The sequence below is a fragment of the Cnephaeus nilssonii genome (genome assembly GCF_951640355.1).
Source record: "Cnephaeus nilssonii genome assembly, chromosome: 19".
NCBI classification, from domain to species: Eukaryota; Metazoa; Chordata; class Mammalia; order Chiroptera; family Vespertilionidae; genus Cnephaeus; species Cnephaeus nilssonii.
In genome coordinates, this window is record NC_137090.1 from 50,246,360 (window position 1) to 50,272,337 (window position 25,978).

Sequence of the window (25,978 nt, forward strand, 5' to 3'; positions counted from 1 at the left end):
ATCACCACTTGGGAGTCTACTGTGTATTTATCTCAAACTTAACATGCCTTGCTCTTCCCTCAGACCTGTGCGGTCCACAGCTGTTGCCCCTGATGTGCGGTTCCCCAAATCTCTTTCCCTGTCCTCTGGGTGCCCAGCAGCTGGGTGTGGACATGTGAATGGGCAGAAGCAATGTCGCCCCTTCCAGACCTGGCCCACAGAAACCCATCACTCGATCTTCCACCCGCCCAGGGCAATCCCGGAAGGCACGGATTAAATAAAGACAGCACAGCTCCTACCAGCTGGGTCCCTGATGACTGATGGAGCAGAGCCCCAACCCAACCTGTGCCAACTGTACTTGATGTAAGTGAGCAATACACTTCCAGAGGTCAAGCCACTGGGGGGTTAAGGGTATGTCTTTCTAGCAGCTGGTGTATGTAACTATTCTGTGTTTTCTTAGATTCTGGATTTATCTATTCAGCATCCATTCATCATAGGGCCAATTGTTATTATTTTTTAAAAATATGTTTTTATTGATTTCAGAGAGAGGAAGGGAGAGGAAAAGAGGGATAGAAACATCAATGATGAGAGAGAATCATTGATCAGCTGCCTCCTGCATGCCCCTACTGGGGATCAAGCCCACAACCCAGGCATGTGCCCTGACCGGAAGTTGAACCATGACCTCCTGGTTCATGGATCTACTAGTATGCTCAACCACTGAGCCATGCCAGCCTGGCAGGGCTAATTATTTTAGACACTATGTCTTTTTAAAAAATATATATTTTTATTGATTTCAGAGAGGAAGGGAAAGGGATAGAGAGAAACATCAATGATGAGAGAAAATCACTGGTCGGCTGCCTCCTGCATGCCCCCCACTGGGGATTGAGCCTTCAACCCGGGCATGTGCCCTGACCAGAATGGAACCCAGGACCCTTCAGTCTGCAGGCCCACGCTCTATCCACTGAGCCAAACCAGCTAGGGCAGGGCTAATAATTTTAGCTATATTTTCTTACTTTCCGTATTCTTGACACTCTGGCCTTGGTGGCCTGGCTGACTGGGAAGACACCCCCCCTCCCAGGTCTAGCCAATTCTTAGAGCTCAGGCTCCCACTCCTTATGCCTTTCACATGCAAACAACCCATCCAGAGACCACACCCCTGCCACCTCCTGACCCAACTCTCAGTGCCACATCAGCATTTCCCTCCCCTGCCAGACAACTGGGGCAGCCTCATGCCCTGCGCCCACTGGCATGATTTAAACTAGCCTTCCTGAGCGGTTTGCCCTGCCCGGACTGACATCCCGCTGGCTCTGGCCTCGCTTCCTCTTGCTCCTTTTGCTCCTGGCCAAAATCTCGTGCCCAGCCGGCAAGGCATGCCCCTCCTCTTGGGAAATACAATATTCTTCAGTGGCATTGGCCAAGCCATGTCTTCGCTTAGTCGCCTCCATAAAATTAAAAAATGAGATGGTAACCTTAACAAACACAGTGGGCACTCCACCCTCTGGCTGCTGAGGCCGAAAGTCTCGGCCGGAACCCCCCCGGACTGCTGTGCGGTTGCACTTCACACCCAGCCCGCCAGCAACGCCTTTTGACTCTGCCTTCAAAACACGTAGACACCCCACTCCTTTCTCTGTTCCTTCTCCCACTCCTTGGGCTTCGCAGCAGCCTCCTGACTGATCTCCCTGCCTCCTCGCTTGGTCCCTTTCAGACCCTTTAGAAACCAAAACATGACGCTGCCCCTCTGCTCGCACCCTCTGATGACTCCTCTCGCTCTGAGTGAAAGCCAGTCCTGATGACGAGGACCAGCAGGTCCCAGAGGGTCTGACTCTCCCCCCACCCTCCTAAGGATGTTGTCACCTTTATCCTCCTCCTCCGACTCACCTCCTTGCTTTTCCTCTAGCACAGCTGGCTCACGCCACTACTTCCAGGTCTTTGCTCAAATGTCACCTGCTCGACGAGGCTCAGCCTGACCATTTTTTAAACAATTGCAACCCAGAGCCTGCCACATCTGGAACTCAAACCCCTGGCTCTGCTCCTTCCTTCCCCGCAATGCTTAGCACTTAACATCTAACATTAGGTGTATTCTTTATGATGGCTGCCGTACACCCCACCCCAGCAAGAACACAGGCCGTTCTTAGGATCTCTCATCAGGTGTGCACATTTGCATCCCCAGCACACAGTAAGTGCTCACAATATTTGCTAAATAAAAGGAAAGTCCTGGTGAACATGAGCACTGACACGGTAAGGATAGCATTGTCCCTTCTTACTTCCCAAGGGCTTGAAGTTCCGCATGGGGTGGGTTCTTACTGGCTCCAGCTGCACACTAGCCAAGAACCAAGGCTGCTATTTTGCTATTTTGACATCATGCTATTGACACCCTGCACTATTGACATCATGCTATTGACACACTCTGCCCTGTGGGAACCACACTCAGTGAACCAGCATCCCAGCCCGAAAGCCTTCTTATTCCGGCGGGGGTGAGGGGCTCGCTCAACCACTCGGACTTCCTGCACGTTGTGTCACCTGGGAACTGGAAGGCCCTCGGGGACCGAGATCGAACTCGTCTGGGGAGCTGCCAAGCTCCAGTTTTCATAAGCTCCCAGGTGGCTCCAATGTGCAGCCAAATTTCAGAAGCTCCCCTCAGTCAGGGGCAGTTAGAGGAGGTGTGGAGGGCGGGGCTGTTGAGCAATTATGCAGAGAAACAATGACTAATGCAGTGAATGGTGAGGCAAGCCCAAAAATCAGAGGGGAAAAAATAAACCTGAACTTCGGCAAATGCTTCTCTACAAATGAAAAGCCTTCCGTGATTTTCCTGTTGTATACAAACGGGAAACTTCAACCTTCAGATGTTTTGGAAGGAAAATCTGGAGGAAAAAGCTCAATTGCAATCTAATTTCCAGGCCCCTTTCCCATGCCAACGCCAGCTGTGGGTCTAAGCCGCCGAGGACGGCAGATGTTTACCATTTCCCCTTTGTTCTGTCTGGCATTTGGTTTCACAGTGACCAACTCGACACATTTTCTACTGCTCCTATGGATGGCTTAAAAGCAAAGCAAGCCAAAGGTTAAACATTGGGGATCTAAGAACTAAGATATGAAAGAGGGGTTAGCTTTGGGGATCAGAAAATGCCAATTTCCAATCTATTCCGGACTGGAGGAGGCCGTGGTGCATCATCCCAGTGCTAGAGTGGCACACTGCAGGCAGCAAGCCTCAGCATTCTTCAGCAAGAACTGCATTTTGCACGGTGGAGCGTTTTTGTATTTATAACGTGCTTTTAGGAAAAGCACTGGCTGCTCAACAACGCGAACCCAGGGAGAGGCTGCTCCTTCCACCTCCCGCCTGGTGCATCCACCGCGGTGCGGCCTTCAGCTGGTGCGCAGGCCACGCTCAGACTGAGGCAGGCTGGGAGGACCCAGGCGTCCCATGGCTTTTTCACTCTGCAAAACTACTGATAATTGTGTCTCCAACTAAGAGTCCAGCGTTGTGAGGTCTGCTCCTTTCTCGACACCACATCTTGGGAAGAAAAGAGTTTATTATTATTGTCCAAACAGCATGAGATCAGATGATATTTTATATATAAGAGAGTTTCACCCTGATATTAATGTAAATTCTCTTAGGATTTCATCTGCTTAAAATTTAAACCCTTTCAACACTATAAACATTTCCTCAAAAGCTCCGATGATGTTTCCATCCTGTCTTGACGCTGCCTGGGGGGTGGTACCTGAGACCCAGCACTCGAGCAAGGAGGCCCAAGGGGTCCACATTCATCAGCATGGTCTGTCAGTCAGTCAAGTGGAACAGGCTGCGGAGAGGTCAAGGGCCAGAACTTGCCACCCACACCTGGCTTCAGGAGCGGCCTTTCGGGAGCCCAGGTGCTCTGGGCATTCCCTCAGAGGGGCAGGCTTGAGGGGAGGTGGCCCCAGCCTGCCCCCATCCACAGTGCATGCCAGGCTGCGGAGCAGCTGGTGAACCAATAGCTCCGTTTGCCTCTTCTCTGTGTTAAATAGAAGTATAAATCCTGCACACATGCAAGAAAGCACAGAAATTAACAAGACGGAGCTGCGAGAGAATGCTGAGCGCCTGGCCCCGCACGAGGAAGCAGGCACTGCGCCAGAGCCCCAGGCGGCCTCAGCCCTTGCAGCCCTCAGTCTGCGGTCTTCGCTGGCCCAGAAACCTCCAGAGACACAGGCCCAGAAAGAGGACTGGTGTCTTTAACAAAACGGTTTTGATTTAGAAATAAGACAGACTCACTGCTTAAATACCTTTATTATTTAAAAAAAATTATTTGGACATTGATAGCTCTGCAAAATACTTCTCCCATCCCAAACCCTCAAACCTTTTCCACACACCCTCCCTAAAAAGACAAAATATTCGTACTTTGCACCCATTCACATCTAATTTTTAAAAACATATAACTCAAAATGAAATATTATTTTTTCTTTTTCAGAACTCATTAGTTATTTTAAACCACAATGCAACATACTTAATGGCATTTCTTTTTAAAAATTAGCTTATCAGACTATTTTATGAGGAAAAAATCAATTCAAGGCCTTAAAGAGACTAGACATTCCCTGTTTCTGAAAGCAGATGACATTGGAAGCCCCTGGAGTTTGTAATTCCACACTACCAACAGAACCGCGCCCGGCCCGACGGACATCTGCTCCGGCCGCAGTGCAGGGTACTTCTGGGCTGCCGCCGAGGAGCTGGGGAGGGTGGGAGGGTGGGTGGGAGGATAATTCCACACAACAGAGCAACAGGCCGGGACCACCGGAGGGAAGCTTTCTGAGCAGTGCAATGAACGCCTCTCGGCAGGCTTGCTTGGGGCAGAGGAAGATGTAGGAAATCTGCACTCACTCCCGAATGACGAATACAAGTGTCAACAAAAATATTGCACATCATACCAGAGGCACGAAACCACAGAGAAGGCTCCAGAAAGAGTACCTGCAGATGGAGATGAGCCCCAAAGTGCCTTCAGGAATGAGCAAGAGAAAAGGAGTCCATGTGGACGGCACAGGGGTTACTGAGGGGAGGCAGAAAACAATCCTTTCCTTGTCCTCAATGGGCAGGTGTTATGTGGACAAATCTTCATCACAGGTGTGTCCGAAAGATCTAAGAAAGGTATCACTTCTTCATTTTCCCCAATACAACTGGTGCACTTCATTACGTGGCTAAAAAAGGAAGAAAGAAATCCTACATAGAACCCATCTGGCTAGCTGAGCACCATCGATGTTTGCAAATGTCCTTCCCTGGCTATGCAACCCACCCACCAACCCACGGACCTCTCAGAGCCACGCGGAGGCCCTGACAAATGCAGGGTGGCCTCACCTCCCAGTTCCCTGCGTGAGGCCTGTATCCTTCAAGGAGCTTGCAAAACGCAGGTGATGCTTCGGAGCATGCTGTGGGGAGAGCGGAGGTGACGTGGGAAGGCGCCCGTCCCTCCTTCACACTCAGGGATGCTGGCCAGCTAAACTGAGGCCTCTTCACTGTCCATCAGCTGGGTTTGACCCAGACCCACGTATTTGTTGCCGGAGTTTTAAAATCAAGAAAACATTTCTAATTCATCTCTGAGAATGGACACAATTCATTTCTCCACTGAAGTCACTGAGGCAACTTTTTAGGGCTCCATAGCCCTAGCCTGACCGGATGGGTTGGTCACGCCTCTGCACAAAGCCTAGGACTGTAATCCCAGGCACCCCAGGCCGCTGCTGCCCACACACGTCTCCCCGAAGGCTTCCCCTGACATGCACTCTCAGTAACTAGTAGTCCATATGTCATGAAAAGGAAAGTTGCTCTTGAGTAAGACTCCCAGCATTCACGTGGGCCCTGAGTCCTCTCGGCCCGGGCTGCGCGCCTGGCAGCGTGCTCTGCTCCTCCCACGGTGTGCAGTGGGGGCCTGCGCTCTTGCACTCTGAGTCTTGTAAACCACTAGAAGGTGCCTATCCCCCCAATCCCTGCCCACAACTGTGGCCGCAACTGATGCCAACCTACTGAGCTTTTAAAACATGAAACAAAAACAACACACACACACACACACACACACACACACACACACACACTCACACACACACTTACTTTGGCACGTGAGCCTCGAGTTACTTGAGCATGTTCATGTCCCTGCCCCTCCCCGTCCCAACATTTCAGTCGCTGTTAGGAGAATGAGGCCCTTCTGTGGATGAGAGAGATCACCATGAAGCACTGCTGTTCCGAGTAGCAAAAGGAGGAGCTACAAATGCTAAACTGGCCCCCCAAACAGTCCTCACATTTAGCATTATACTTGACGCAATGCTGCAAAACTTTTGTACCAGGACAACCAGTTTCAAACTGCTGGTTGATTAAATATACATTTACATATAGATATAGGTATAAAAATTACTAAGTCAACATTTGCTGTTTTCAATGTGAAAACAATAAAATGTAATTCTGAATAATTGTGCCTTTACCATAAGGTCCTTGTTAAAGGGATCATAAAAATAATTTTGCAATAAAAAAAACTTTTTAAAAAAGTTTAGTATTGCCCTCAAGTTCAAAAGTTTGGAGCAAATGTGCTGAGTAAGCAGGACTGGCCTCTGTTCCTGCCACGGACCTGGAAGCCTTACACTGAGTGACCCCTGATGCAGGCCCAGAGTGCCTGCCAGCCACGACCAGCTTGGTGCAGCCCTCACGCGGCTGGGCAGCGCCAGGGGACTCAGGTACGTTTCTCTGGCGGATGCCGCTGCAGCTTGCCCCCTCCATGCTCGGAGCTCAGGCAGCACCTCGTGCTGGGCTCTTGAGCACCCAGAATGAGCCACTGAGGGCGGGGTCTTGGTGAGGACCACTGAGCACCAAGGCTGAGGGTGACCGGGCTGACCTTCTATTCGGCTGGAGGCAGGGATGGAGAGAAAGATGGGCATTTCAGTGACACAGAAGTTAGCTGTGCAGGAAGGAAAGTGCATATAAGGTAGCTTAAGAACAGGTTAAGAGCAAACTGCCACAGAGAGGGAGGAGAATGGAGCCAACCCCCTGCCTGCGGCCGGCCTGCCCCGTGGGCTGACATCCATGCTGTCTGACGTATCGCCCATGAAGAAACGGGCACATGTTCTCCTGGTTCCAGCAAGCACACAATTTTCTTGGCAAAGTTCTTTTTTGCCAAGTTCAGTTTTATTTGGTTGCTGTTCTGAACCACTGTCACCGGAATTCATAGATGGGTGCGCTGTGTTCAGGAACGTGCGTTAGGTTGAGCGACTGATACCTGCAGGGAGACAAACGGAGGCAGCAGTCTCAGCATCCTGACCACTGAACAGGGATGTGTGAGCACCCAACCGAGCACCCAGCACGCCCCACACTTGCATGGAATGCACATCCACCTCAGACGTCAGGTGAGCCACGTGTGATTACTTCTATTTCGTTACTGTTCCTCCTGAGTTGCGCATAAAATAAGCCGTGTAGGCCTCCTGCTCTAGTCATGAAGCAATGCTAGTGGGTCTTATAAAAGGAGAGGCTGCGTAGCTTTGAGAGAAAACAGACGGGAGTCCTGGCTCTCTCCCTACCGCTCATCCTGCCTCTCTCCCTACCGCTCATCCTGCCTCTCATGGACGTCCAGCACCTCAGCTCCTTCTGGAAGGCCAGGCTATGGTGTCCTCAGAGCTTCTGGGAACACAGGCACACCCCATGCCCCGGAACCCCAAGAGAGCACGGGAAAGAAACGTCACCGTGTACTTTCATTCTCTCGCTCCCCAGACATGGCTGTTGGACACTGAGAGCATCAGAGAGCTCATGGTGGCATTTATGTTTCCCTGTGGGCAGGTGCTCCTGGAGTCCAGCAGGTGAAGGAGAAACAGAGGCCAGGACCACCCACACAGGGGTGGTGACCCTCGAGGCAGTTCGAGTGCTGGTGTGGTGCCAGCTCTCCCCTGACTTGTTTCACACAGGAGAGAGGAGGAGGACAGCAAGAAGCCAATTATTTCTTACCCAAAAAATCATCAAGAAAGGATTATGTCTTGGCCACCAGAGGGTACTATAATCATAAGCCATCATAACAAGTATTGCTGGAGGATATGGAGAAAGTAGAAAAATTGTGACTCTCAAGCATTGCTGATGGCAAATGCGAAATGGTGTAGCTGCTGTGGAAAATGGCTAGCTGCTTTTTGGTGGCTCCTCAGAAAGTTAAAAATAGAATTACCAAATGACTCAGCAACTCTCCTCCTAGGTGTGTGCCCAAAGGAATTGAAAGCAAGAAGTCAAAAAGATACTTGTATACCCTTGTTCAAGCAGAATTAGTCACATGGCCAAAAGGTGAAAGCAGCTTAAGTGTCTATAAAGGGATGAATAGACACACAAATGTGGTCTATATCCTTACAATGAAAAACCACTCAGCAATAAATATGAAGTACTAATACATGCTACAAAGTGGCTGAACCTTCAGGCCATTACGCTAAGTGAAAGAAGCCAGGCGTGCCCTGGCCGGTTTGGCTCAGTGGATAGAGCATCGGCCTGCGGACTCAAGGGTCCCAGGTTCGATTCCGGTCAAGGGCATGTACCTTGGTTGTGGGCACATCCCCAGTAGGGGGTGTGTGCAGGAGGCAGCTGATTGATGTCTCTCTCTCATCGGTGTTTCTGACTCTCTCTCCCTCTCCCTTCCTCTCAGTAAAAAAGCAATAATATATATATATATATATATATATATATATATATATATATATACATATATATATATATATATATATATATATATATATATATATATATATATATAAAAGAAGCCAGGCACAAAGGCCACATAGTGTCTGATTCCACTTCCATAAAATACACGAGAATGGGCAAATCTGTAGATATAGAAAGCAGGTCAGTGGTTGCCCAGGGCTGGGATGGGATGGGGAGCTGGAGTGATAGCTGAGGGAGCACAGGGTTTCTTCCTGTGGTGATAAAAATGTTCTAAAATTGATGGTGGTGATGGTTGCACAAATCTGTTAATATACTAAAGGCCACTTACTACATTGTATGCTTTATGATTTATATCTCAATAAAGATATTATTTGAAAAAGAATAATGAAAACTTTTGGAAACAATTTATTAAAATCCTAATAATTGTGGCTCTCATAGGAGCTGGGACTACTCTGAGCCCAAGGGCACTGAACAAGATATTTGAGTCAACCCAGGGTAGAGTCACTCACAAGTCACCAAAGTGTAAAAACTCTGAAAGGAAATAAGGTTGTTTGATACTCAGAGAAGAAATCAGGTATTTTGTGAAATGGCTCACCCTTCCTGTATAATAAGATGCTTAAAAAGCAGCAAGGTGGCAGGAGAGTCCTCAAAAAGGTGTCAAAAATGAGCACTTTGCGGTGGCATTGGGTCATTTACCTCGAGCCAAACACAGGGAAGGACTGTCAACTCCCACAGGCCCCTTGGTCACCAGGCTAAAATCAAGTGCACAGGGACCTGCAAAGTCCTGTGACCAGGAATGTGACCAACAAAATTAAAAAAGCTGACAGCAAAATTCAGTCTGCAGCTGGATCTGACACTTCAGTTGCTGATTAAATTTGGGAGGAATAAGTACAAACCCAAGACTGAGATAAACATTGCTAAACACACAGCAGTGCCTGCACGCACTCAGCAGTGAGTGCTTTCACCTCGTGCTCTGTGGATGGCGATGAGTGCCAGTGTGAGCAGCTGGGACCATCTAAGGAGGCCCCCAGCATCCAAACAGAGTGTGGCATCCCCGCAGAGACCAGCACAGGATTCCTTTGGGATTTGGTGAGCCCAGTGAGAGCCGGGGGGCCTCGGGGCCTCCTTACCATTCTGAGCTCCTATGGTAATAGTAGCCCTCTATGGAGGCTGCCGACTTCTGGAAGCAGATGTAGTAGAACCCGGCAAAGGAAGCACCGCTGATGTCTTTGATTGTGTGGTCTGGGACCAGGAACTGTTCCTGCACACAGATGGGGAAGGTCAGTAACAGCATCCTCCTCGCAGCTCCAGAGCCTCCTTGTTAACCATCAGACGGCTCTAAGGCTCCACCATCACATGGGCTAGCCCAGAGGTGCATTTTCTCCCGCCTTGTGAACAGCATTCGTAGGCCATTCGAGCATCCCACTTACTAATACAGAAAGCTGTGTCTGGAGCTCACGAGGATCAGCACCAAGAGGAGGTGCCATGGTCCACACGTCTCATAAATGAATCAATACCTATCTGCCTACCTACCTTTCAGAGTCCACAGGCAGGACGACCTGCAGAGTAAGTTTGTGCTCCACTTCAGGAACTGTCACTAGTTCCTGATCGCCTCTAGAACAGTGGGTCACTTCTGTTGGCCTGTGGATCACTCTGAGGGCAGCTCAGTCATCAGTAGCCCTTGTAATACCCCTTTCAAAATCTCTACACCTCATCAAAAGCAACCAGAACGTTCCTGCTCTTGGTCAGGCACTTACAAAAGGCAAGCTTTTATCTCTGGTTGGAGCCAAGAGTGGAAAGGCTGCATCCTGTTACCTATTCTCCCGGGGAGGTCTAAAAGCCACTGGGAAATTCACCCTGAGAAATTCTTTGCAGAAAGCACAACCATTGCTTTTTTGATCTTTCCTCAACCTCTGAAATTGCAGTTTTAAAAACTAACTTTAAAATTAGAACCTTACAAGGTACTTCTTTTAATGTGTTATGTAGATGGCGTATCTCCAGTAGATGGCAAGCTCACGAGTGCAGGACTCAGTCCACGGCAACTCTCTCGGAAGGGTAATGACCTCCACCCCCCAAAACTACTAACTGCACGAAGTAAAGGCCAGGAATGACTACTCTCCATGTTCTGTGCATGTGAAAGCCAGCAAAACTTCATGGTAAAACAGCTATTTCCTTTAGACTGGGGAGTAGGGCTTGGAGGGAGGTGTATGCTCACAAAGTGACTTACAAACTCGCTCCATGATTTTGCTGTCCTATGGCCCTAACACAGCAGCTACCACGCTACCAAAGCAGGGAGCACATGTGACTTCTCTGCCCAAAGCCAATCCACGGAGTCCCCCTGGCAGAGTTCTCGGGCTGGTGAGTGGAAAACCTGAATTCCATTCGTGGTTACTCATTTCCTGAGCCGGAGGGAACCAGCGGAGCTGAACGGCGCTGGGTGAGCCCTGCGCAGGCCATGGTGACGAAGCAGTCACTGACATGGCGGGCCAGCCCATGGCTGAGAGGGGATGGAAGATGACTAAGTTTAAAGAACATTAGGCTCTCCCCTGAACCCACAGAACACTAGGGCTGATTCAACTTGGAGAGCCCCAGGGATTCCTGTGGGGAGAAAGGAGGGAGAGAACACGAACACCGGGGTCGGGGTGAATTCACTGCTGTGCTGCACAGCTTGACCAGAGCGAAGCCGTGTGGTGTCAACAGTGAACTGGTGTGCCTCGGCTGTGCCTGCCACTCATGAGTGTGTAGAGACCCGGCCAAGAAGACAAAACTGTAACAAGCACTGGACACGGGAGCAGATAGGGGTCCCCACAGGAGCTGCACCGCTGAGAGCCACCTGCAGGGGCTTACCTTCCACCGCATGAAGACATAATCCCCATTCTTCAGCTCTTCATAATCAAAGTCATCTGAATTAAATGATTTTGCATACTGATAAAAAGCCAGAAACTTGCCCTGAAAGCAAACAAGAGAGGAAGAGACTAGGTTAAGAGGAGGCTGGTGTCAGGGCTGCCCTCGTGCCCGGTGCGATCACCTTCTCGAGGGCCCACAGCAGGCAGTGGCAGTGGCAGTGGCAGTGGCAGTGGCAGCGGCGGCAGAGCCCTGGGAGGGGAGTGTTTGATTGCCCGCTGATCAGGCCCGGCCTCGGACGGACACCGGCCCGGCCCGCTCAGGGACCTCGGCCTGAGGAAGCGGCAGGATGGAAACACACACAACCCAGGAGCCCGCTCCCAGAACTCTCACTGCAGACAAAGCCGGAAGCAGTGGAAGGATCCCTGCAAGCCTGAGGCGGGCAGGCAACCAGGAGAGGGCGGGCCGGCGCGTGCGTGAGACTGGAAAGGGCAGTGTATGGTTAAGTTTTAAAAAGGAGACTAAAATAGGTTACAAAACTGAATCTTATGAACTCAGTTTTGTAAAAAAAAAAAGTATAGATATTCAAATGGGATTCAGGAAAAGGTTCATACCTGTTTTAGTTTTAGGTATTGTCATTATAGACAATTCTTTTCCTTTTGCTTTTCCGTTTTTTCAAATATTTTTAAAACAAGAATGTATAGATTCTACAAGAGAACATCTTAAAAAATGAGGATATAGAGATATTAAGTCACAGAGTTTGTTACACAGATAAAGTATATGGAACCGTGACTCTGTAGTCCCATTGTAATACAAACTTAAAATACCGCTCAGGAGAATCTGAGGGTGCAATACAATGTTTCTGATTCCAGCTCACAATGGAAAAGGGATAAGAGGGGTGAGCTTTATCAGACACTGTAAATCCCTGACAAACAAAGGCACAATACAGGCCTCCGGGAGTGCTCTGCGGGACCTGAGCGTTCTCGTGGGCTGGGAAAGCCATGGAAAACGCTGTGGGCTGCAGTCCGCAGGCCCCCCAGCATCTTCCCATGCCTCGCACGCCAGTGCCAGGGTGGCCTTCTTCGTCCCTCTTTCACTCAAAATGTTTCAAGCTAGCCTAACAGAGGCTGGGGTCCCAGAGGCTTTCCAGGGTCCTAATGGGAAGGCAATGGGGAATAAGAGCTGCTTTCCAGGTGCTTAATGTGCAACCAATCCAGCCTAAAACCAAGGCTTCCTTGGGCCCCAAAGACCTTGCTTTTAGCAGAATCAATCTGAGATGGAAAACGAAGCTGAATGGAGACAAGCTGTGCTTCACGACAAGGAAGAACTGTTCACTGGGCTGCCAGGAGAGGAAGGGCACGCCGTACAGAAAGAGCAGCACTGGGCGGGGACCAGGTGGTGCCAAAGAGCCCTCCAACACTGCTTTGTGACACGGGCACCACTGGCCCCAACCTTTTGGATACTCAAATCTTGTTCATTTTCTCATATTATAGAGAAACAAATGACTATCTAACTCAGACGAGGGTCTGCAGTAGGAGTCTTCTGCAAGGCCTGCTGGGCCAGATTCAGGAGAGAGTCTTAGAATCTTCCTTACCAACACAAGAAGTCATTTCTGGTTGGCTTAGATGCAGGGGTCCTCAAACTTTTTAAACAGGGGGCCAGTTCACTGTCCCTCAGACCGTTGGAGGGCTGGACTATAGTTTAAAAAAAAACTATGAACAAATTCCTATGCACACTGCACATATCTTATTTTGAAGTAAAAAAACAAAACGGCAAAAACACCCGCATGTGGCCCGCAGGCCGTAGTTTGAGGACGCCTGGCTTAGAGGGTGAATACAACGGACTTGCTCAGTGTTAACCCAAAATTCATCGTTGCCATGGTCAACTAAGCCAAAAGGCTGTGACAACAGGCTGAGAAACGGATGTGTGTGACAACGGAAGGAAAGACTGGAGGACAGGAATTCTACACTGCTCACTGCTGCTGAATAGAGATGCTGCCCACCCGGTTTGGCTCAGAGGATAGAGCAGGGGTCCTCAAACTACGGCCCGCGGGCCACATGTGGCCCGCCGAGGACATTTATCCGGCCCGCCGGGTGTTTTTGCCACCGCTGCCTGTCCTGCTTAGCAGCTGACTTGGCAGTGTGCATAGGAATTTGTTCATAGTTTTTTTTTTAAACTATAGTCCGGCCCTCCAACGGTCTGAGGGACAGTGAACTGGCCCCCTGTTTAAAAGGTTTGAGGACCCCTGGGATAGAGCGTCAGCCTGTGGACTGAAGGGTCCCGGTTTTGATTCCGGTCAAAGGCACATGCCTGTGATGCAGGCTCGATCCCCAGCAGGGGTCGTGCAGGAGGCAGCCGATCCATGATTCTCTCTCATCATTGATGTTTCTCTCTCTCTCTCTCTCTCTCTCTCTCTCTCTCTCTCTCTCTTCCTCTCTGAAATCAATAAAAATATATTAAAAAAAAGAAAAAGAGAGCATGCCCACAGCTGACAGCTGGGGAGGTGGGAGATTCTCCAGCAGCACCTGCAGGGCGGAGACTGTGCCTGCCTGCCAGGAGCTGGGTGAGAAGAGCCTCCTGTGGTGTGGCCAAGGGGAGGGGCAGCTGTCCAGGAACTGCATCTCCACCTCCTCCCCGGAGTCAGAGGCCATCACTACACTTCACAGGATTTCCCCCAAGGACGGCAGTGAGAAAGGAACCGTGGACAGGAGATGGACAAACGGAAAGGACAGGGAGACGTGGTAAGACCCTGAGACCCCGTTCCTGGGTTCTTCTTGGTGGCCCAGGGCAATCAGAGACTTACTCACCCAATGTTTCCGATCAACATCTTCATCCGCATCCCACTTTCGAGTTAAGAAAGGGTGTTTTTGGCTGATTATTTCTCCTTCAAAGAAGGTCGTAAGGGTTGGATACTCCTATGGTCAAAATCCAAACATCAAAAACAAGATGTCAAACAGGAGTTTTAACCTTTACAAAGGAAAATTAACCTCAGTTTCACTTCTTCCCCATACTTTCAAAAGAATGATCCCACCGCTAACCAACAATAAGCAGAGTTCGGCCAGCGGTCTGCCGATGCTGTGGACACTGGAATGGAGGGGCTGAGACGGGGAGCCCTGGGCTTTGGGCTTTGCCAGAGCAGAGAGCCCTTCTGTGACTTCACTTCGGTGCTGATTGCTCAAAAAGGAGTCTGGACGCTTCTTACAGGTGAGCTCTGAATCTCCAGCAGACAAGGAAGATGGGAACGAAGTAGATTGCACTTTCCAAGGAAAACACCCAGAGCCTCCAAAATTACAGCCTTCACAGCTGCTCCCTCCAGCTGAGGCCTCGCCCACTGGTTCTCACACTGGCTCAGTGTTTTGTCCCTTTTATGCCAATTCTTCAATTTTCTAGGGGTGAATTTTTTAAAATATATTTCTCTGCATTTGTTAAAAACCCACCCACCCATGCCTCCGCCCAGCCTGCCGGCCACTGTTTCTCGGGAGCCTGGTGGTGATGGAGCGTCTGCGAACCAGTTCACAGCCCCCTTCTGGGGCCAGAGGTCCTGCTTTCTTCTTCAGACCCCATGTGGGACCCTCTGGTTCTGCATCAAACACCCATACAGATTTAAAGTAAATCTGTTCTGATGGCTTTGCCTCTTCTCCCAGCTCGACTTGCCATGCAGCGCAGGACCTTCCTGAGGGATGCTGCCCACAGACCCAGTGGTGACCGGGAGACGGCATCGCCGCCTTGTGTTCTCAGCAGTGAACTTCCAAAAAGCAGAAATTTAACATCCCCAAACCACAACTCCCTTACCCAACCATGCTACTGGGTTCTCCATGCAGATATTTATATAAACGAGTGAAGAAATAAAATGGAATAAATGGAAACCTCATTTTAAAGGTATAACCTAAATTACACTAATCAGTTTTAGGAAAGAATACTAAGGAGAAAAAGTAAGCATCTGACTCGAGATTTTAAATTAAGCTATATAATAAATAATAATATAAGAATAAACTCTGAACCCCAGCTGGGTGGCTCAGTTGGTTGATCATTGTCCCATGCACTGAAAGGTCCTTGGTTGATTCCTAGTCAGGGCACATACCTGGGTTGTGGATTTGATCCCCGGTCACAGTATGTACAGGAGGCAGCCGATTAATGTTTCTCTCTCACATCAATGTTTTTCTCTTTCTCTCCCTCTAAAAATCATTAAAACATATTTTTAAAAAAAGAATAAACTGTGTTTTACATACTCATACTGTAATTTTCTGAGTTTCAAACTTTAATATATTTTTTAAACTTCCTTAAAAGAGACAGAAAAAAATGATAAAGTGGTCCTACTTAATGCAAAAAATATTCATATGGTTCAAATCACATTTTCCTAACGAATGATTCTGCACTGACTTCTCCCTAAAATCCTTTATGCTGTATACCAGGACTATAAGGTCCCCCAAACTCATAGAAGTGAATAAAATACACAGTGGATGAGAATATGTACAGAAGTTACCAAAAATATCTCTTAGTGCAAGAACAGGAAACGCAGGCACCTGAATACGGCCCAGCTGGTGGCAGTCCACAGAGCCAAAGAACGATGTCAGCAGAAGGAGAGTGGGAATGTCAGAGAACAGCCAGGGTGGCAGAGCCAGCACCACCCCACCCTCCAGCAGGAGCCTGCTTCTTGTGGTGGGTGGGTGGTGGCCAGACAAGTAAGCTCTACACCCGACCCCGCTCACTGACTCCAGGCTCACCAAACAGTCTGCTGATAGGTCTGGCTTTCCATGTAGACCTGCCTTCTGGGGAATCAACATTCAACTAGCCAGTAAGTCAAAGGGAAACTCCAGAACCTGCATGTGCCTCATTGCTAAGTGCACGGACCAGCACTGTCACACACGGTCTCTACGAGGGGAGTCAGGGCGACCTCTCCCCCTTTTCCCAGTGAGGTTAGCACCACCTCAGGGGGAGCTTCCTAGCCTTCCAACCTGTCTAGTGAATGAGCGAAGTGTCTGAGTGACTCCCCCAGGGTGGCGCGTCCTGGCCTGTGCCAGCTGCCAGCTGCCTGCCAGCTGCCTCCCCAGGGACGATCCCTCTCCCTACTGCTGAGTCAGAGTGGCGGAGAGAATGTTATTTGACACCCATTCTTCACAATTCTGGGGTCTCATTTCCAGAGGCACACAACCTTTAAAGCTGTGCTTGTTTGTGAACGTGAGCTAGCAAAGAGGCAATTACCGCCAACTTAACAGTTCCATATTGTAAATACAAGGAGGACTCTAACTAAAAACCAAGCCATTTACAGTAAATAGTTCTATTCACAACTATAAATGGAAAAGCAAACAAAAATGGATAACTGCATTTCATAATACAGGTATAAAACCATTCTAAGGAATGGTCACCCTTCTACAGTGACCATGTATTACATTTATAATTTTAAAGTCATTAAGACATTGCACAACACCATGCCTATAGTAAGAGCCAGTGAATAGTACATTTCAAATGGGTAAAGTGTATGGTATGTAAACTATATCTCAGGAAAGTTACTAAAAATGTTTTTAAAAAAGGTGAATTCAAAGAATCCTGAAATGGAGCGTGACTTAGAAACCTCTGACTGAATGCCACCCTGGCACCATCTCTGAGTCCACCACGCCCGGGGCAGGCGCTCCAGGGGCAGGCGGGGAGGACCGCCCAGCAGGGTGATCTCCGAGTCCCAGCCACAAAGCCAGGTTGCCCTGGACTGGCCCCAAGGGAGGCCACGCCAGCAGCCTCCTCGTTGAGTGCTCACACCTCAGAGGTGCCCCCTTCACTAGGGTTATTGTTCCTGCCGGAAAGTTCATTGCATTTCTATACATTGTTTGGGGATTGTTAATGCTACTTAGCATTTGTGTGCGGCTTTCTAGCACTAAAATGACTGATTTTTAGAAGCAGAAGTAAATATTCTACATTACAAATGTTCCTGGTTTCCTTCTGAAGTTAAATGTTTATGTTCTGCACTCAATTAATTTGGCTGTCTATGAGTGGAACATACTCTGTTTACTATGTTTTCTGCTACCACAGATTCAAAGGTTAACATCCTTCATTTTCCTATCATTCCTATCCCTGCTTGACTGGAAACGTTTCCAAAGGAGATGAAGAGATTACCTTTTCATCTCAATAACAAACTTCACAGGAAATTCTCAACCACACTTCTTTTTTGTTTGTTTTTTAATCCCCATCAGAAGATATTTTTTCCATTGATTTTTAGAGAGTGGACGAGAGGGAGGGGAAGGAAGAGGAAGAGATAGAGAGAGAAAGAGAGATCAGTTGCCTCCTGCACACACCCGACCAGGGCGGGAGATTGAACTTGTAACACAGGTTCGAACCCATGACCCTTTGATGGGAGGGCCGACACTCACACCAACCAGGGCTCAACCAAATTTCTTTCTTTTTTTTTTTTTTAAATATATATATATATATATATTTATTGATTTCAGAGAGGAAGGGAGAGGGAGAGAGAGAGATAGAAACATCAATGATGAGAGAGAATCATTGATCGGCTGCCTCCCGCATGCCTCCCATTGGGGATCGAGCCCGAAACCCAGGTAGGTGCTCCTGATCAGAATTGATCCCGGACCCTTCAGTCCACAGGCTGACATTCTATCCACTGAGCCAAATCAGCTAGGGCTCAACCAAATTTCTAATACAGAAGAGGAGACTCAGATGGAATCAAGGAGACAAACAATTGTTAGTATTTCACACTGTATTCCATTATAATCTACCACTTATGTTACATCGCTTCCTCCTCACTGGAACAAGCTCCTTGACTAGGCAGAGCAGGTATTTTTAATTCTTATTTTATACATGAATAAACTGAAGGGAAATTAAACGTCATGGAATCATAAGGGACACTACAAGAATGTCACCCAGCTCCTGTCCACAGCATTTCCAAACCCCGCTGGCATCGGGACAGTGAGAGCTGGGCAGGTCCACAGCACGCAGCCAGGCCAGCCCAGGCCCTCACTGTGGAGTGAGGTGGCCAGTTCAGTTACCTCCTTCCTCTTCCTGTTTACTTACTAGTGGGAAAAGAAAAGATGCTCTTTCTTGCTTTCTATATTTCCAGCAGTTTCGAGGTTTACAAAGTTGGTTCAAAGAAAATACAACAGTCTACATTTATATAGAAGCTAATTTCTGTTGGGAAATGAACGATCACTTTCCATTATTCCAGTGAACTAAGGGGTTGAAAGAACTTCAAAGAACTCTCAAAGGATTGATGCTTATTTCAGAAATTGTTAAACTTATGAGGGTGATAGCTATATTCTTACTATATCTTACTTTCTCAAAAACGATTAAAATGAAAACAGTATTAGCCACATTGTGACTTATTTATAAACTTTAAAGATTTGCGAATCTGTATACTTTCCAACAGGACACGAAAACGGCATGCTTTATGCTCCCTAGAGTGTAACAACACTCAGAAACAGGGCACCTTAATCAAGCCTCGGCGAGGAAACTGCCTGCCCTTCACACTCTGAGGCTGCCGAGCGCAGCCCCCTTCCTAGCCCGTGTAAATGAGTGCTTACCTCAGTAAGGCCTTTAATCTTCAGGTACCCACAAAGGTAAGAGTTCCCCGTGTCCACATGCTGGAAAGAAAGGACACACAGCCTCGTTACAAATGGAGGAACCACCAGGAGACAAGCGGCAGTCACTTTCCATGGTCCTCCTTGAGACGAAGGAGGGAGGGAGGCCTGCAGGCCAGTGCCCACCCAGTGCAGCCAGGGTCAGCTGTGAGTCTTCTCTGGCCACGTGCTGGTGCAGATGAAGCTCAGCTCCATTCAGCTGATTATCATCAGACCAAAGTCCCCTTCTGGACTAGCAAGCTTGCTCCAGCCTCATCTCTGTACCAGTCTCCCTTCTGACTACAGATTTTGTGCGTCCCTGGCCAGTAGGCCTCCCTTTCTACCTGTACATATGGTGTCCTTCCTAACCTGGGCTTCATCTGCTTTCTAATGCTTTTTTTGGCCTATTTTTGCCTCCATGCTGCTCAGTCACTGGTCTAACAAGTCCCCTCCTTCCCTGTATTTACACTAAGCACATCTTGCATTATTTATGAAATGGGCAGAATATTCAGGGAAGGTATCTTTCAAAGACTGATGTGGTATAAATTTGTTATAAACCCAAGTGCTGACCCCAAATCAGAATACACCGTGTATGCCTGCTCTGCTCTCTTCATGTACAGATGCTTGTATTTCTTGAAGAAGAGAAGAGCCTAAAATAAATAGGAGTAACAGGTGTAGATTTTGAGGTTTAGCAGCCACCCAACAACCAATTTCCTACTTTTCTACACTGGCAGGACCCAGATCCTGTACTGGCACCAACCCTGGCCCTGCAAGACCTGCTAAACCCTGATGGATCCAAGGCAAACACGTGCCCCAGCCCCTGTGAGTTGTCGGTTTAGGGGTGAGTGACTCAGTTCTGGCCAGTTGGATGTGTGCATGTCTCCTGGGTGCAGCTGAGAGATATTCTGGCTGTTGGAGAGGCTCTTTTTCTCCCCCTTGTGGTGGCAGTATCTGCATGCAGTTATCTAGATACCATGAGGAGAAACAGGCTGGGAGATGCCAAGGGTGGCAGCCCAGAAAGATGGAAAGAAATGAGCCCCTGGAGGAGCCAATCGGGAACCAAGCCACCTCTCAGTTTCTTGTAATGTGAGGTAATGGCCCCCCTTTTCTCGAAGCTACTTTGAGATGGTTACCTGCAGCTGGATGCATACTAACTAGTGCATTTTACCTCAATCTACAGAGTCACCCTGAATAGGCAGATTTTTCAGATTTTATGACAATTGGATTAATTTACAAAGTAAAACCCTAGAATTAAAGCAAAATAAAGTACAATGGTGCGGTAGCACACTGATATTTTAATACGAAATGAATTCTCATTTTAAGACACTAGAAAAATTTTGTGGAATTTATCAGATTTGGGGACTCAACTACTTCCAATTACACAGTAAATCAAATACTAAGGAGATCCTCAAAAACTGTAATGAACTCACTCAGCCAGATGAGGTCAGCACCAAAGCAAATGGGCTTCAGTGAAGCTAAAGTGCTCCCAGTTTGGTGCTGGTGACAAAAGTATTCCATGTGAAAACTGCCAAAGCATTTTAAATATCCCATCTGCTGACCCTGGCCCTGGATGTTATCTGAAGCAGCTGATCCGCACTAATGTGGTTCTGCAAAGAACTTTTATTAAAAAAACACACAACTCTAACCTGAGGTCTTAAATTTCATGTATGCAATTCTCACTGAATTCAATAAAGTTTGGGGTTTCACAGCTGCTGGAAGGGTATCAGGTGGCAAAGATACTTGCTAATGAGATTAAAACATAAACCACAAATTGGCTAACATTTTGCATGGATTATCACAGAATCAGAATTTTAATTTGCCTTCCATTCAACCATGTGTCTCTCCCATTTTGCCCAAACTGGTCGCGGTGACGGTTGGTGAACTCAAATGCACCCAGTGTAGAGAGCTTTAACCAAAGGACAGGCCAGCGTCTCAGTGAGAAGAGTAAGGAAAATGTTTAGCAAGAAGGTCTCACAGCACAGTTGTACCCGACACCTGCTCTTTTTAATATTCCTCTCACACTGACCCTGGCCCTCACTTTACGCTTGGCTTCTTAGATGGCAGAAGAGATAAACAACAACAACAACAATCACCCCAGTCAGAATCTCACAAAGTTTGAGGAACTCTTTAAACTGGAGTCTCAAAAAGAGAAAGCACGCCAAAGAGCACAGGCAGAGCTGTGCAACATCATCAGTCGTCAGGGGAACGCAACTCAAAACCACAATGATACCACCTCACACCCTCTAGGTTGGTTACAATAAAAAAGATGGGCAACAGCAAGTGCTGGTGAGGATGCGGAGCAACTGCGACCCCCATACACTGCGGGTGGGAATGTAGAATGGTGCCGTCACTGGGAAGCAGTCTGGCAGTTTCCCAAAATGCTAAACAGAGTTACCATGTGACCCAGCAATCCCACTCCTGAGTATCAATCCAAGAGAAATAAAAACATATGTCCACACAAAACCTGTACTTGCATGCTCACAGCAGCAGCATTCGTAACAGCCAAAAAGTGGAAACAACCCAATGTCCCTCAAATGATCAATGGATAAGTACAATGTTGTATGCCCATGCAATGTAGTATGCAACAATGAAAAGGAATGAGGCAGACACATGCTAGGATATGGGTAAATCCTGAAAGCACGCTCAGTGGAAAAGCTAGACTCAAAAGGTCACATATTGTACAATTCCATTTACATGAAATGTCCAGAATAAGCAAATCTTAGAAAAAAATTAGTGGTTGCCTAGAGTTGGAAGGGGTTTGGGGTTCCTTTTCAAGGTGATGAAAATTAGATTGCAATGATGGTATACAACTTCTGTGAATATACTAAAAACTATTAAATTGTATACCTCAAGTGGGTGACTCTTATGCTAAGCCAATTATCCTATATGATAAAATCAAATATATATAATTATATATTATACTAGAGGCCCGGTGCACGAAATTCGTGCACGGGGTGTGTGGTGTGTGTGTCCCTTAACCCAGCCTGTAACCTCTCCAATCTGGGACCCTTCGAGTGATGAATCGGACATCCCTCTTACAATCCAGGACTGCTGGCTCCCAACTGCTCGCCTGACTGCTGTCCTGATTGCCCCTAACCACTTATGCCTGCCAGCCTGATCACCCCTAACCACTCCCCTGCCAGCCTAACACTGCCCTAACTGCCCTCCCCTGCAGTTTGCCCCTAACTGCCCTCCCCTGCAGGCCTGGTCACCACTAACTGCCCTCCCCTGCAGGCTTGATTGCCCCCAACTGCCCTCCCTTGCAGGCCTGGTCCCTCCCAACTGTCCTCCCCTGCTGGCCATCTTGTGGCAGCCATCTTGTGTCCACATGGGGGTAGCCATCTTTGACCACATGGGGCAGCCATCTTGTGTGTTGGAGTGACGGTCAATTTGCATATTATTCTTTTATTAGATAGGATTATATAATATAATATGTAAATATATAATATAATATGTATATAATATAATATGTAAATAGAGGAACAACCGGTCACTATGATGCACACTTGACTACCAGGGGGCAGACGCTCAACACAGGAGCTGCCCTCTGGTGGTCAGTGCGTTCCCACAGGGTGAGTGCTGCTCAGCCAGAAGCCTGGCTCGCTGCTCCTTAGTGCTGCCTTGGAGGTGGGAGAGGCTCCCGCCACTGCCGCTGTGCTTGCCAGCCGTGAGCTCGGCTTCTTACTGCAGGCAGGCGGTAAGGAGCAAGGGGTCCCGGACTGCGAGAGGGCCTAAGCTGGCAGTTGGACATCCCCCGAGTGGTCCCGGACTGTGAGAGGACACAGGCCAGGCTGAGGGACACCTCCCCTCCCCCGGCCAGTGCATGAAATTTCATGCACCGGGCCTCTAGTATCTAAATAAAGCTGTTGTGCCCTAGCCCGTCTGCTCAGTAGATAAGAGTGTCAGCTCTTGGACTGAAGGGTCTCTGGTTTGATTCCGATCAGGGGCACATACCTAGGCTGCAGGCTGGATCCCTGGCCCAGGTCAGGGGTGCATGCAGGAGGCAACCAATCGATGTGTCTCTCTCACATAGATGTTTCTCTCTGTGTGTCTCTTCCCCTCCCTTCCACTCTAAAAATCAATAGAAAAATATCCTCGGGCGAGAATTAACAAAATAAATAAATAAAAATAAAGGTGCTGTGAAAAAGCAAGCAAGCAGGAATGAGGATGCATTATAAAAGGCAGCAGTATTCTAAGAAGCTAGCCCCGGCTCTAAGAACAGATGATGGGGCAATTCACATGCCACTGACTCTCAATAATGGACAAGCAAGTCACCAATCCAGACAGAGGTCAGCATCCCTGGGCATGGCCACCCCACCATCACACATCCTACTCAGGAGCTCCCGGCACTGGCCAGATTTCTGCTCTGGGCCTCCTAAGACCCATCAGTCATGTACCAACTCCATCGCCACTTCCACTGGTTCACAAGGAAACTGGCACCTGACAGAATTCCAGAAACCACACACCAATGACAGCAGAGGTGTTGCCGCAGTAACCAGAGCGACTTCTCTTTGACACTTAGCTACCCTGCCAATTGGTCCCTATCACATCAGAAACCATTATATTAAACAATGGACACAAATTCAAGATCATTCCAAAAATGACCCACACCAGGGATCGCACTTTCAGAATTTTATGATTAGTTGCAAAAAACCTTCATACTAAATTCTTACATTTCAATCACCAGGAGGTACATAATTATGAAGACTGAGATTACAATAAATATCATGGCTCATAACAGAACTTTAAGTTTATGGCTCAAAGATACAATTAACATGAAGAGGCAGCTTTCCCAATCCAAAAAAGGGGGAAATGATTCCCACAAAACAGTAAGGAAAGAGGCTGATGGATGCTTACAGTTAGCAGAAAATGTACTCCCACTGTCTTTTGGGTGGGAGACCTATTTGCTCAGAAGAGAGACTGTTTAAGATTTAAAATGTAGAAGGGCAAAGGGCAAGTGTATGGCGAAGACATTCTACATTCTGTCCTCACACATGGCAGCAGTGAGGAGCACTAGGACCTCAAAGCTTCAGTAAGGACTTCCACGGAGGTATGTTGGGAGGGGCTTTTGGAAACAGCCTAAGAGGTGGGGTGTCAGGCTAAGGACAGAGGGGCAGAGTGAGGGGGAAATGGTTCTGAGGCAAGCAACAGCAGCCACCGCGGAGGAACATTTTTCCAGGGAAGAGGAAAGGAGTGTTACCCACAGCTGATCTCCTTGGGCTGGGCAAAAACGTCAAGTGTACTACCATTTGGTGAGGGGTGAGGTGTAGGAAAGGCCAGGCAGGTGCAGCTGTAGTTTCAGAGCTCTCAGGGGCTGACGGCAGGTACTCACAAATCCAGGTCAAATGGGGGGGGCGGGGCAGGCTAGGAGGGGGTCAATGGGGGGAAAAGGGGAGTATGTAATACTTTCAACAATAAAGTTTTAATTTAAAAAATGGGGGAGAGGAGATTGGAGGAAGCCTTGGCTGTGTAGATAAGTTAAGAACCCACAGAGGGTCCCCTGGAGCGGGAGAGAGGGAGACAGGCAGGAGGTGGGGAGGTCTGGGTGGAGAGGCCAGAGAACAGGGGAGCAGAGAAGCGGGGCCAGAGGCCTGCGGGGAGGCCAGAGGGAGACTGGGCAGTGCGGACGGGCAGGCGGCGAGAAGCTCCCCGGCAGCACCCAGCATGTGTCTGTCCTGGGGGTGGGGGCCCAAGGCCAGGAACCAGTTGTGTTGGGGCTCTCAGGCTGCGGGGTAGTGGCGGGACGGGGCTCCCGGGTCTGAGGAGGCTGACCAACAAGGGGGCAGGCAGGAGGGGGCCCCGGCCTCAGGATCCCCGGGATGAGGAAAGGAGGGCCAGGGGGCACGTCTCAGGGCGGGGCAAAAGCTGGCTCAGGCCCTGCTCGGGGAGGGTCCCGTCAGGAGAAACCCAAGGAGAGTGCTTCGGGGTCTGAGGGGCTGCAGGGAGGGCTGATCGCGGGTGACAGGTCACGGAGGGAGGGGCCCGCGTGTGAGGGTGCCCAGCGCGGGGGCTTCCGGGTCCCAGCAGGGCTGGTCGCGGGCTGCCGGTCGGGGAGAGGTCGGGTCTGCCAGGAGCCGCTCGCGCAGGCTCCGGTGTGGGGGCAGGTCGGGCCGGGACAGTGTGAGGCACCGGCTGGGCAAGTCCGGGTGAGGCGCCGCTGCAGGAGGCCCGGCGGCGAGGGCCTGGTCCCGGCTGCGGGCTCGAGGCGAGAAGCCGGGCAGGCTCGGCCTGTGAGCGCCGCGAGGAGGCCCTCGGGCCCGCCCGCCGGCCGGCGCTCACCTGCAGCACCACCTCTACGTCGTACGAGTTCCCCTTGCTCTTCTGGTGGCCGCGGAACTTGGAGCCGCTGTAGAGCAGGCTGGTGGCCACGCCGGGCTGCTGCGTGTTGATGGGCGGCGGAGGGATGAGCGAGGCCGCGGAGGCGACCGAGGCACCGGCCGGTGGGGGACACTCAGTGCGGACCGGCATCGCGGGGTCCCCCGGAGCCAGGGCTGGGGGAGGGGGAGAGGAACCGCCGCCGCCGCGCGGGAGCCGAGGAGGGCGGCGGGGAGGGAGGGGCCGGGCGCGCACGCGCTGGCTTGGGGCGGGAGCCGCGCACCACCCGCCCGCGGCCTGCGGACCAACCGCTCCGACCGCCACCGGGACTCCGGGACCTGCGAGCGGGGCCCGCCGGTCTTGAGTTGAGTCCCCTTCCTCACTTGCGCGCGCGCCTCTGCGCGCGCCCGTACACACACACACATACACACACTCACACTCTTACACACACTCACACACTCACACACACACAAACACACCAGCCCTTCCGATTGGCCCGGTAGCGCCTGGGGGGCGGGAGCAGACTGAGGCGGTGCTTCCACCCATTGGTGAGCAAAGAGAACACGTGATGGGGTGTGCGAGGCGCCCTCTGGGACTTGTAGTCTTCTTGCAAAGCGCGGCTCGAAGTGGGTGGGGCAAGGTG

General features: G+C 49.5%; 1 protein-coding gene across 1 annotated transcript; it reads right to left on the minus strand.

The window, feature by feature from the left end:
- Positions 1-4,333: 4,333 nt before the first annotated feature.
- Positions 4,334-25,894, minus strand: GID4 (GID complex subunit 4 homolog). Its single transcript, XM_079797289.1, is given in 9 exon segments — positions 4,334-7,202; positions 9,745-9,875; positions 11,462-11,563; positions 14,266-14,373; positions 18,985-19,044; positions 25,300-25,521; positions 25,523-25,584; positions 25,587-25,617; positions 25,620-25,894. Coding segments are annotated over 9 exon segments (921 nt in total). The 5' UTR covers positions 25,761-25,894; the 3' UTR covers positions 4,334-7,138.
- Positions 25,895-25,978: the final 84 nt, after the last annotated feature.